Genomic DNA, 13,339 nt, shown 5'->3' with positions numbered 1-13,339 from the left:
CAGGCCGGGGGCACAGACTGGTGGCATTACCCATCTCATGCTTTATGTGAGGCCTCAAGAAGTTTTAAGAATATACCCCCTAAAATTATGGTAATTGTACTTCATAACTACCAGGAAGATGAAAAAAAGTGCATGTATTTTAATGAGAATTAAGTTTAAATGCAGTGAAAATAGTTACGAGCTAGCACCTTCCCATTTTGTTTTGATGTTTTAAGATATTTTCAGATATTTATCTGTTCTATGCATTTTTATTCTTCTTTAGACAAGCAAGCTACATTAGGAGGGACGGAATAAACCAGGGGTCAAGAAACAGTGCTAAATAACAGCAATATCAGTGCTTTCAGAAGAAACAAAAAGTTCCTAGTTAAATGTACTAATTTCAGAACAGAACAGGAAAAGCAGCATTAGGGAAGAGTTAAAGATGAGCTCTTAAATGAACTGCTAGGATAATCCCAGTAAACAACATGTGTTCATTGCATCTTTTGAAAGCCTGCCCCTCACCTGAGAGAGGGATGAGGTTCTCAGCCCCCGAAAAGGACCAGAAGTCCCAGTTTCGCCCCTGCTGAAGATTCCCTCCCAGTCAGGAAATGCGCTCAAGAACTGTTCACAGTATCACTGCTCCTCTGGCTGCTGAAGGACAGACAGGGAGGTCAGCCTAAAAGCAGCTTCTTCTCTGCCACGTGCCAATGTATTTTGCAGCTGATATCGTGGCTGCTAAAACAAGCTGACTTGGCAGGTGGAGTGTTTATTACCCAAAGCATGAAATAAGTAGATAAGCATACAGAATGCAGGAATGACCAAAGTGGGAAATGCAGGACATGAATCGTCCTTTTTGCTTTTTTAGTCTCTTGGACTATACTAGCGATAAGAAGCGTGCAGGTAACCTGCCAGCGGTCATCAAGAGCTGTGAACTGCCATTAGCACTGCTGTGGTCTCACTGGTGACCTCTGCAGAGCAGCTCCAGGACTGCAGCCTCCCCAGCACCCAGGGCTGGGCTGTTTGCTCCACATACTAAGGTGCATACACACACTAAGCAGCAAAGCACAGCTGACCAGTCAATGACCATGGGTTGGGCGACTGGTGCCAGCTTTTAGTGGACACTTCTGATGACATCAAATTGCTAAACCCTTGCGTTACATAAATATAATAGCATGGTTTGAATGAGAGAAAACTTGTTTAAGTTGTTTTTGTGTTTGAACTAACGTTAGAAGGCCTGCTCTTCTGAACTGTTCAGGTCTTTGGTGAATTCTCCCAAGCCTTGCAAAAAAAACAGAAACAAAACACCACACACTGAGCTACTTCCACTCGAAACCCGCCCTTGCTTGGCAGAAATGACCAACCAACCACACACCAAATCAACAAACCAGCACGTGAGCCTTGCGCTAACCCTGCCCTCGCCCTCTCCCCCGCAGGCGTCAACTGCGAGCTGGAGGTGGACGAATGCCAGTCGCGGCCGTGCCAGAACGGCGCCACCTGCCGCGACGCGCCGGCCGCCTTCTCCTGCTCCTGCCCGCCCGGCTTCCTCGGCGCCCTCTGCCAGACGGACGTGGACGAGTGCGCCAGCGGCCCCTGCCTGCACGGAGCGCACTGCGTCGACCGGCCCGGGGGGTGCGCGTGGGGCCGCGGCGGAGAGCGGGCGGGGGGTGGGTGGGGGTCAGGGAGGTGACCGCGAGGCCCTTTGCTCACTGTCCCCTCCCCTCGCTGGCAGGGCGGCAAGAAGTTAAGAACTGAAATGCCCTTGGCTCTGTGCAGCACTGATGAGCAACAGCTAAAATATCTGTGTGTTACCAACAGTGCTTGTCCTCCTCCAGCCACGACACAGCGTCGTACTAAGCACTAAGAAGAAAAAAGCAATTCTGTCCCAGCTGAAACCAGGACAAAATGGAATCTGCCAACAGCAGATAGGCAGAAACATTGGAGAAGAGGCAAACTAATCAGAGTAACCATAGCAATAAACTCCATTAGGAACCTGTCTGATACTTAACAGGCATATGGAGCAACAGCTCCTGATGCAAAACTACCTGCAGCCCATTCACAAAAGTATAAATGAAGAGAATTCAGGGCAAGGAAGCTGCTCCACCCAACATGACCAGCCCTGCCTGGAAGTCCAGCACAGCCCAGGCAGCTGAAGCTCTGGTGTGCATTTGTTCATTGAGATCAGCATGAGATTTCTAAAGTCTGAAAATGCATCAAAACAAAAACTATTTTCACTGAATCACACCTTCATCATTACATTTTATATCTTAAATGCAAACTCCACCTGGACTGCATCATCTCTAAATTTAAGCACAAGCCATACACAAGTAACACACTGCCCTGCCAGGCGTTTTTGCTTACTTACACTTGAGGACGACACTGAAAAGTTTGCACTTGACTGCCATACTCAGGGGCCAGCAGTTCTCTGGCACTCCTTCATGCATGCAGCTCCCTTCATGTATTTACTCCAGGTCTGAGGTTTGGGTATTAAACACAGAAGTTACCAAAGAAGCGTGCTCTTAACTATTGCTCAGCAAGATTCCCCATGATTTCAGATGTATTTGTACATATTACTCCGTTTGCTCAGCTCTAAACCCATAACAATAGCATTGCTATCAAAAAGAAGCTAACATTACTGTTACTATTGGAACTATGCAGGTAATTGACATTTCTCTATTGAAACCTAAGAAAAGCATGCGAGCTCTTTGGGAACAGAGCCTGAGCTCCATCAGTGACTACCTCTTCCTGTGTACAGGTACAGCTGCAACTGCACTGGCACCGGGTTTATGGGCCTGCACTGCGAGAGCCTTGTACCCCCATGCTGGTCACAGCCGTGCTACAACAATGCCACATGTGAGGACAGTGCTGATGGATACACCTGTCACTGCTGGCCGGGTAAGCCCCAGGTTCTCCTGTAACACCTCCTATCCCTCTGGGTTAGATAAATTCACTTTTTTTTTTTTTTTTTGCTGAAACAATGCAAGCATGAAGCCATGTGGCCCTAGAAGAGGTCCACGAGCTCTGTGCCTGCTGGGCTCTATTTCTCACTGCAAGCCTGGGGGTAGTGCTCGCTCTGCCCAGAGTGGTGGTTCCTTGGAACAGGCTGCCCGGGGAGGTGGTGGAGTCACTGTCCCTGGAGTGGCACCGAGGGACGTGGTTAGCGACATGGCAGGGAGGGATGGGCTGGTGGTTGCGCACGATGATCCTACAGCTCTTTTCCTTCTCCGCTCGCCCTTGCAGGCTACACCGGCTCCCACTGCGAGACCGACATCAGCGAGTGCAGCAGCGCTCCGTGCGCCTCGGGCCGCTGCCTGGAGCGCTCCTGGGCCGCCCGCTACGGCCACGAGCCTGAGCTGCAGCTGCCGTTCCGCCACGACCGCGCCGAGGGCTACGTGTGCGCCTGTCCGCCGGGCATCCGCGGTGAGCGCCGCGAGACGGAGGGCCCGGGGGGGGTGTGATGGGCGCGTGGCCGGGCGGTGCGTGACCGGGCGGAGCGGGGTCCCTCTGGCGGCCGTTCGGTGGGGCTGTGGGACGGTTGTGTTAGCAACACGAGTTGGAAACTCACTATGCAGAGGTGCTGTGTTGTACGCGTGAAAAACAAAGAAACAAGTAATAACCTGTTTTCACCGAGCAGCGGTGCCCGGACCCAGAGTTCTCAGCCCTGCGCTCCTCCCAACACCGTACGGAGATGCATTGGGACTACGAGGAACACTTCTCCCTGGGAGCATAACGCCCAGTTTCTTATAAATGCAGCCTGCTGTGTGATATGCTACAGCTGATATTACAAATAAATGGTGCGTACAGCCACGCTCCTAAGAAGAGAGAATCATAATCCTATGAAAGAAGACTTGCTGAGGTCTGTGTCTAAAACAGCTATACTGTTCAGCACAGCCACTAACACACTGGCTTTGAGTTGTTCAGCTCTGGGCCTGAAGTCTGCTCCTGCCACTCCGTGCCCTTACTCTGTGCAGAAAACACCTGCGCAGTTCCCAACCCCTCTGCGTCCCGCGGGGTCGCACCACTGATCGCTGCAGCTCAGCAGATGCAGCAGCACACACAGAGCACAACTCGCGCTCGGAAATCCCAACGGCTTTCCCTCCGGAGTGGCAGCGGAGCTGATGGCTCCGTTCTGCTCCCCCCCCAGCTGTCCTTCCCCGTCCCGTCACTGCGCGCTGCTGTTGTACCGCTGTTAAGCACAGCGCAGCGCGGGGCTCCCAGCCACACCGGTTACAGCCATTACTTCGCGCTACCCTTACCGACGCTGCTTCGTGCTCTCCGCTTCCTTCCAGCGATGTCCAGCTGCCGGGATTCCTTTGCTCCCCTTCCTGCTCTTTAAAATCTCCCGTCTCTGTGAGACAGCTGAGGAGGTGGGCCCTTCGTTAGGCCCAGGCCTTTATCCTCCCACTACTCCATCTATTGCCCTCACCTGCATCGTTCTGGTCTGGTTAAGGCTTCCACTGCTTTCAGTCACGCTGGGGACTCCCTCACTCCTCAGGAGTCAATGGACCCACGCGTAGGCAGGCTCTGATCAGTCTGAAAGGCAAACAAGTGTCAGAATCTATTAAATCTATTAGTCTTAAATCCATTTTGTCAATAGCTAACCTCCTAAATCAAACTGCAGAGCTCTTTAGAGATAGCATTGCTCCAGTTCTTGGGGGCTCTGACACTCCTGCTAACGCTGTGTGCAAATAATTTCACCTGAAGCCTTTGTGTAAGTTCAGTTATTGACATCCCTGTTGGATGCTCGATGTACACTTAATTAGGAAAAAAAAAAGCAAAACAACAACCCCAAAATAATTATTCTTAGCAAACAGTGCGCTCAGACAGCTAAGGTCAGGAGCAGCCTTTAATAGGGGTGGCTCTAAAAGCTGCTGGTGAAGTGCCTTTCATCACCTGGCTGCAAACTGTTGTCAGGACAAGGGTAATGTGCTGCTGGTCAGCTCACTCGCTGCCTGCACGCATCTGTATGGGTTAGATTTTAAACTGTTTTCTTCCTGGCCTTTGTGAAGTACCAGGCACTCAGGTCACAGATATCCGTAGAGAAAACAGCAGCATTGTTTTAGTAGGTGGTGCATATGCTTGGCACCCTGGGCTGTGCTCTAACAGCTGGACATAGCCTGACTGCCGGAGCTGTGGCTTGAACTTGGGGGTATCCCTGAAGTGGTCACACAGGTGGACTAGTGGGTCCTTGTACGTCCCTTCCAATTTAACTCTTCTATTTTTAAGTGTTGACACGAAGAGCCGTAAGGTGGAATGGAAACATTCACTTCTGATGCTGAAAAGTCCACTTTCTCCAATTATAGCCAAATTCATGATAAATTAACCACATTTTAATGGGAGTTAAGGTATACAAAGGACTGGAGTTGACTGCCGTAGTATGATTCTGGGTAGCAGATGAATCTCTGATCAGTTTCACTGGGTTTATGCGTGCTTATCTCATGCATATGAACTAAGCCGACTGCCCTTCTGCAAGGCAAAAAGTCAGATCCTTTCATCTGGGTGTCAGCACATCTCACTGATGCCAAAGTCTCGCATTTCTGCAGCTGAGGGCCAGTTCTCCTGGCCTCCACATCTGAACACCTGTATGTGTTTTAGGTGTAAAACCTCAGGTTCCTGCTGAAACAGGACAGAGATTTTATTTAATATATGGCATTCAATATATTATTATGCTTCTTTCCTCAGTAAAGCATTAACAGAAGATTTTAACATACTTTGCTGTTCTGGGTATTGTGAAGAAATAATAATCCATGTAGCCTGTATCGTGAGGGCCATATCCAAAAGCCATTGAAGTCAGTGGAAAGGTGTCATCACATTTGGGGACGTGTGTCGATTTTGTAACAAGTATAAAATGGCATCGTTGCCTTATTGGATAAGATGGCACATTAGTGTAAGTCAGCTGAAAAACTGGGCTACAGTTTTCAGCCCCAAGGGCAGGAGATAACGGAGCCTATGTCAGGATAAAGTATTGCCCCACCCAGCTGGGAGAGGGGAAGAAATTCCATCTGCTATTTCTTGTTGCAGATGGTGACTGTTCAGCTGAACTGAAAAATAATCAGTAGACTACTAGAAGTCCTGAGAGGATCAAATCTGCCCCATTCGGTAACTCAAATAACTGATTTGCAACCAGATTTACTTATGCAATTTGATTCTAAGGAATAAAAATCCTGGTGTGGCGAATTTTTCCCAGCCTGGAATTTTTGGAGCCCATTAGATATTTGCTTTGTCCCACATCAAAGACAGAAAATTCGTGAGCACGTTCTACAAAGGGTTAAAGTTCTCCAGCTCCCTTCTAAGTCAGAGGGTCTGGGGACGCTCGGGTTTCAAGAGGTCTCAGTATTCTGCAATAGTAAGCCCAGCATTTTTGATATTACCTTGGTCTGCTGGCCCCCAAGCACAGAAGCACTTTTAATAGACTGGGCTTTCATTTAAAAGTCTTGTGATTTGTTACTGCTGGCTACAGGCAGCAGTTATCCTGGAACTTCACCCTTTCATATTGTGCATATATTGTATTGCTCCGGCATCACACTTTTTAAAAACAGAGTGTTATTTGAAAGGTTCAGCTTCTCACTTTCCTCACGAAAACATGTGGGAAAGGAGGAGAGCAGAGCTACAAATTTGGTAGTGACGCGTTTCACCAGGTTGTAATAAACTTAACACCATGTCAGAATTAAGGAGTCTCGAACCTGCAGGCTCTGTCAAATGCCACATTCCAGCACTGACTGGAACCTGAGGAGGGAGAGGGAGTAGCATGGGCTGCCAGGGGACGTGCCACCAGCAGGGATAGAGCTGCCTATGTGGCTGTGGGCTGCCAGGGGACGTGCCACCAGCAGGGATGGGGCTGTTCATGTAGCTGAGGCAGGAGTGTGAAGGAGCAAAGCCACCAGTCAGTCTGTAGGCAGAGTGTCTACTGCCTGCTGACATGCAGAAAAGTGCTGGCTGATGAGGTTCTGATCACTTCTGGAGTGTTGTTATCCACTGTGGGCCAGCTGTGCCAGCAGCACTGCTGCTCACTTTGGCATCGTGAGATCCTAAGTGGGTTTTGGGGTTATTTTTTTTTTTTTTGGCCTTTTTATTTGTCGTGTTTTCTGTTTTTCTCTTTTAAATCTCCTTGGCCCTTTTCCCAGCATGTTGGACTGCTGCAAGAGAAAATGATATGATCAGACTGGAGTCGTATGTGTGTTGAATTTCTGGCACATACATGGGGGAAAGAAACTGTCTCCTGGAGCCAGAAGATGAGGCAGATAAATAGCCAGCCAGTACAAAAGGGTACTGAACACTCAGCTAACTGAAGAAAACCTCAACCTGGACACGTGGGACTGGTCTTAAAAATGGCTCATTTAGACTCTCACTCTGCACAGCCAGGGTGTGAGAGGCACAGGCATACACAGAGCATTGGGGCTTCCATTTCCCTGCACATCTTCAGATGCTGCTGCAGGCAGGGCACTCAGCAGGTGACAGGGCTGCCTGTGACTCAGCCAGACATACCTCTCTCCTCTAGCCTCCTTTCTATGTGTGACAGTATTACACAAAACATAAGTGATGTGAGTCTTCCAAAAAGGAAATCAAGCAGATAAATAGCTGTGTTCTCGTTTTGTCCCCAAACTCCAACGTTTTTCTCTATTTCCTCATCTATCCTTCAGCTGTTCACACCACAGCAGTCAAGCCTTCCTCCATCACAGCAGGTTAATTAACCGTGTTTCATGGGCCATCATCACAGTTTAAAAGGTTATTTTCTCTTTATTCTGAAGACAGAAGACCAGACTATTCAAGGGGCATTCACCAGCTTTCTTTTTCTATGCCCAAGGAAAGGATCAGGAGAAAAAAGAAAATACAAAGAAAAAACGAGACTCTTTTTTCACTGCAAGGAGACAAAAGAAGAGAGAAGCTGGGCTGGCTTGAGCTGGAAGGCTTTTTCTTCTCCGTTCCCAATCCTCCTTTGTGAAAATAATTGTTAGGATCCCTCCTAATGCAAAATTCTTCAAGGTCCTACAGCAAAGGAGACGTCCTTCCTGATTACTGCAGAAGTTCTTTGTCTCTGATAGGGCTTTTCCACTGATCAGGAAGGAAAGCTGTGGGCTGCACCTTCTCCCTGTCTTTTGTGGGCCAAAAAATGGATTAGAACAGTTACCCAAACTTGCTGGCACTACAGCAGGTTAGGTCAGATTCCCACCGTGCTGTGATCAGTATTCCTGGTCACACCAGCTTCGCTTTATGGCTTGCCAAACAAAGAAATGGTCCAGGAGACCAAGGTGCCATTTCTCTGATGTGTCTCAGAATGGCTTGGAAGTGGGCTTGGCAAAGCAGAAAGGCAGACAAAAGTGCTGATGGAGATGATGGCTGTGCACGCATGTTTATGGACAGTTGTGGTAGGGCGAGTCACAGCAGCACCCATTTCTTCCAGAGTGAGAAAGTCGTGGTCAACGTGTGAGTTCTGTGCACTGCACTCAAGATCTCATCTCCAGTACAAGTCAGAGAGATGCCCAGAGCCCTCTCACTGTCTCAGTGGAGTTTAGGCCCAATTCAATATCAGCAGGCCAGGAGGTACAGCTAGCTTGTGATTATTCCTGTGCAAACAAAGGTTTGAGAGGGCAAATGTTGCTACTATCAAGCACTCATTCAGAGGTAGCTGGTTTAGGGAGAAATTCCAAATACAAGTACAACACATGAAATAGAAATAAAGAATTAGGCTTTGATGTATGCATCAGCTTCTCACCATTCTGGAATTGTAGAGAGGCTGTAAAGGGAGTGCAAACATACATATTTTCCACCCAGACACAATTAATTCATCACTACACCATTAGACTGCTGTGAAAGGATCTCTTAAAAGTGAGATGTTTTAGGGGGCTTGCTGGCACTGGTCAGCTGTGCAGCAAAATGGGGAAATATACTGCCATTTTCTGAGCGTGGGAAAGAGGTTCGTGTTTACTTAGACCTATCTCTGCAGTTCTGCCCTGTCTATCTCTGTTCTGGACTGTGAACTCCTTCCTACACTCCTGTGCTCAGAACCACAGGGAGGGAGGACTTCCCCTCTCTGCTCCCCATCAACCCCTGCAGCCCCAGCACTGCAGGACCAGTGTAGCAATGCTGTATCAACACAGGATGCCCTCAGGGCCTGGCAGGCACTTACTGCCTGTGAAAACCCAACAAGGAAAAAGACAATTAGCACTTGAAAGTACTTTTTCAATCTCTCCTAAAGTCTCTGATCTTGAAAGAACATTTGGACAGGCTTTAATGATCCTGTCCTCTAATACTTTTTCACCTTTCTTCAATCTACAGCATCCTGGTAAGGAGCTGTTCTTATTTTCATCTTTCCATATTTACCTCAATAATCTACAACTTGGGTTTCACCCCAGTGAAATCTGAACAGTTCATGAACACAAGCAAATTCATTCATACAATTTCTGTGAAGTGCATAAGTATTATCTCCACTTTAGAAATAGGGGGGGGGAGGGGGGGGGGAAGGCTACAGTCCAATATGATCATAAGCATTCAAACAATGCATTAAGGATGTATCTGTGTATCAGTATCAGATCCAGCTACCGTATTTGATGCTAAGTTGACACTGAAATAGTTTCAGGTCCTAGATACATGCTGTGAACTTACCATGGGCACCAGCTATGCAGAGGACCCCTTTTAATGAAATCAAATGAAGCTTTGCTGAAAGCTTTAGCTTGTTCCTATTCTTTGTGCTGTAGGAAGGAACCTTTTGATGGAAGAATATTCCTACTGGCTGTGATGATCTATTAATGAATAATCATAGAATCGTAAAGGATAGAAAGACCACTAAGATCATCAGCTGTCAATCCATGCCCACCATACCCACTAATCCATATCTCCCAGTGCCACATCTACCCTTTTCTTGAACACCTCCAAGAGTGCTGACTCCACCACCTCCACAGGCAGCTGCCAGTGCCCAGCCACTCTTTCAGAGAATACGTTTTTCCTAATATCCAACCTGAACCTCCCCAAACATTAAAGCTGAACTATGATCATTAAGAAATGAGCTCTGGAACACTTCATGGCAAAAATTGCCAGAACTAGCCCCAAGACTTGACAATTTGTTCGCAACTCTGAGAGTCATACTTAGCGCCCTAATATAGTAATGTATATTTTTTCATGAGGAGTGAAAATGACTCTCAGAAATAACTCTCCTTGTTGCAAGTTGCATTGGAAATGCAAAAAGATCACTGCATTATTCAGCACTGAAAGAATGCACAAATATCAAGGGTTTGTTTGAGTTAGAAATACAGAAAATGAAGTGCTAGAAAGCATCTACCAGTGTTATTTTCTGAACACGTGTAGAATTTTATGCCTTGAAATTTCACAGCTGACCCTTCATTACTATGATCTATTTTCTCTGGTTACGCCAATACGTTAAAATGTATAATGTAGTTGGACATGATTGACAGAGCCTGGGAGCAGTGGATATTTTGAAATCTGGCACATCTCTCTGTGTTAAACATTGTTGCACATAAACACTTTTTAGCATGAAGAGCTTTCTTCCTCGAAGGGGAGGAGGAGGGGATGAATGGATTTTCAGCCATAAGCTCCCAGGTCTTGCAGAAAGCATCCTTAGATTTAAGGAATACTTGCAGAAGGTGCTCTTATTTAAATACATATATATATATATATATATATAGGTAAAGAGAAAAAGACAGTTGTGTATTATTTGGCAGCAGGGATAATGCTTTTCAAGCACTCATTATTTCTGTGGCACTCATTCCTAATGGGTCATTCTATTATAAGACTACTAAAAATAGTCCAAATATTCAGTGAGAATTTTCCTTCTGGGGCTTTGTGCCTACTTACTTTCTTTCTGAATACTGTGAATAAACTCTTCCTAGCCTTTTTAATTGGTACATCTCTGACACTTATAGTCTCCTACAATCCCATTCAGCCACTTCTTGGCTGAGCTTATGAACCCACTCAGTTCCATCTTTCCCTGCTGAAGTCCCTAAGTCTCTCCAGCCTTTTCATTGCTTGCTTGCTTGGCCTGAGCGTAACAGGCAATATCTTATGCAGCCTGGAACCAAACATAGTATTCCTTTTGCCATACCCTTTCTATTACTGAAAACACAGTAATATTTCCCTGTTATAAACAGAAACTGCCATGTATCTCCTGCTCCGTGTGCTGATAGAATGTAGAATGTTCTACACGTCTCGCACATCATGGCATTACAGTTAACCCTAGATGCTTCCTCAAATGAGGTGTTTCTTGCATATACACATAGCTCGCCTGTGCACAAACTCCGTGAAACCAAAGGAATTGGGCAGACTAAGCTGACAGCAGAACTTTGTTCATCCGCCTAAAAATTTGATTCTCTATCTCAGGAACTACTTTTCAGCACTACATCCTATAGGGCGACATCATTCTGATCAAATTACAATCAAGTTACAAAGTCAAGCAGATGCACAACTTGTTCTTCAAACTGAAAGGAACTCTAAATCTACATGTACAGTCCTCACTAACCTGGAGAAAGTGTACAATGAGTAGATAATAAAGAGAATATCTGCGTTATGGGACTAATATATTTTACTTCCCTCAATATATTCTAATTAAAAGAACATTTAAGGTCAAATGTCAAGCGATAAACAAAACGACCCGATTTAATAGTTCGATGGTTTACTCAATAGATGATTTTGAAAACAGCCTTAATTATTTCACCATTGTGAAGCTCATTAAAATCTAGTTTATTGGAAATACGGTAAATTATACAGCCGAACATTTAAAAGGCATTACTTCTCTTTCCTCCACAACAGAGGAAATCAAGAGAGACATTAAAGAAGCTGATGGAGTTCCTTCAGAAATAGCACATGGGCAAGTAACTTTGAATCATATGCTTGTACATGTAACAATATATGCATGTACACATGCACGTATGCACTCGTACACATATATATAAATCTGTAGATGCATACATTACAGCTCTTCAGAGTACTTTGTTGCTCTGCTTACAGCAAGCCTTTCTTTGATCACTAATTTAAAAGGTCCACAACTTTCATCTTTTCTATTTTGAAGTGCACAGTTTTCTGTCTGATTTGTTTTGTGGCAAGAATGAAAGATTTGTCTTTATTCCTTTCGTCAAGATTTGCAGCATGCAATGTGTGTTTATTAACAAGCAGAGTTTATGTTGGTCTTCATTACTAATTAATTATTTTAACTGCATGGCTTCTGACAGTGGGAAATGTGTAATGTTTGCATGCCAAACCCGTATATATTCGATATGCCAGCAATATTGGCCTATATTCAGGAAAAAAAAAGTCAAGATGCTTGAGTAAATTCCTTTCAGATTAAAGTATGCAGGCTGCCGTTATCTTGCTATGGCATTAAATTTAAATGGTGCAAAACCATTCATCACTTAATCCTTGTCAAGGTCATGGGTTTTATACAGCTTAGCTTTTCTGTTTACATGCTTGTTTTACACGCCTTTGAAATACCATTTCTTACATGTTAACATCTCCAAATAACCTGTAGCAGAGGGATGGTATTCTGGTCTACCCTCAGTAGAGGGCTTTATTTGGTAAACTGCTCTTTGTACTTCCCACAAAATGTGTAAGTTGCTCTACTATGTGAAAATATGTAGTTTATTTGAACTAGCATCAGCATTTTAGTACCAGTGCTGCTCTCTGTACTCTGCCTGTACCTCTTAGCCTAAAAGAGAGCATGAAATACTGTGTATGTGTAGTGTCTGCTACACATTAACAAAATATTGGATTTACTTGGTATTTTAACACAGTCACTAGAACCTTCTCTGAGAGATGCTATTGCTCAAAGTATCTGTGATCAACCCTGTTTGCTAGAGCTAAATCTTACTGTCAATTTTCAGCTGTCACACTGCAGTTTGGTTAGCAGAACCTTCTGTATGAAGTTTAGGGATGTTGGTCTTCAGCCCATCACACGAAGTCCACTCAAAACTATAAGAGTTATGGACAGAACAAGCACCTGGGTATTAAGTACAGAAAAGTAGTTCAGTGATCGAGATCAGGGCTACTCTTACTTAAAAATTGTCAGCATCTTGGAGGATTGGCTTTCACACAAGAACAACTACATCATTTTTCATCTCCAAGTTCTGGGTTTTGCTGATTGCAGTAGTGGTCCTGCTGATTGAGCTATTTAGGTGAAAGGAGGCAGAGGAATTCCTCTCCTCCTAAAGGTTAAACACTCACAATTAATTTTGCACCCTCCTTTGACAAAAAATGCATTTTATCCCAGTGTTGTTCTAAATATTCTTGTTTTCTTCTTTATCCTTAAAACACCAGCAAAAGACTTATAGACCCTTACATAAGGTTCCCATAATGCCAGTGGCATAAATGAAATCAGTTTTTAAAGCATAAAAGGCACCTCATCTAGGCTCAGAAATGT

The 13,339-nt window shown here is 45.3% G+C and overlaps 1 protein-coding gene across 2 annotated transcripts in view; it reads left to right on the top strand.

Moving 5' to 3' along the window:
* CRB1 (crumbs 1, cell polarity complex component) overlaps positions 1-13,339 on the top strand; it is a 90,383-nt gene that overhangs the window by 30,242 nt on the left and 46,802 nt on the right. For both annotated transcript variants that reach the window (XM_015290380.4, XM_046944989.1), the window contains 3 exons: positions 1,413-1,608; positions 2,732-2,871; positions 3,217-3,396. In XM_015290380.4, coding sequence (XP_015145866.2) covers positions 1,413-1,608; positions 2,732-2,871; positions 3,217-3,396 — 516 coding nt within the window. The remainder of the gene's footprint in view (positions 1-1,412; positions 1,609-2,731; positions 2,872-3,216; positions 3,397-13,339) is intronic.

This window comes from Gallus gallus, chromosome 8, assembly GCF_016699485.2.
Source record: "Gallus gallus isolate bGalGal1 chromosome 8, bGalGal1.mat.broiler.GRCg7b, whole genome shotgun sequence".
NCBI lineage: Eukaryota > Metazoa > Chordata > Aves > Galliformes > Phasianidae > Gallus > Gallus gallus.
This window is presented reverse-complemented; position numbering and strand designations above follow the sequence as displayed.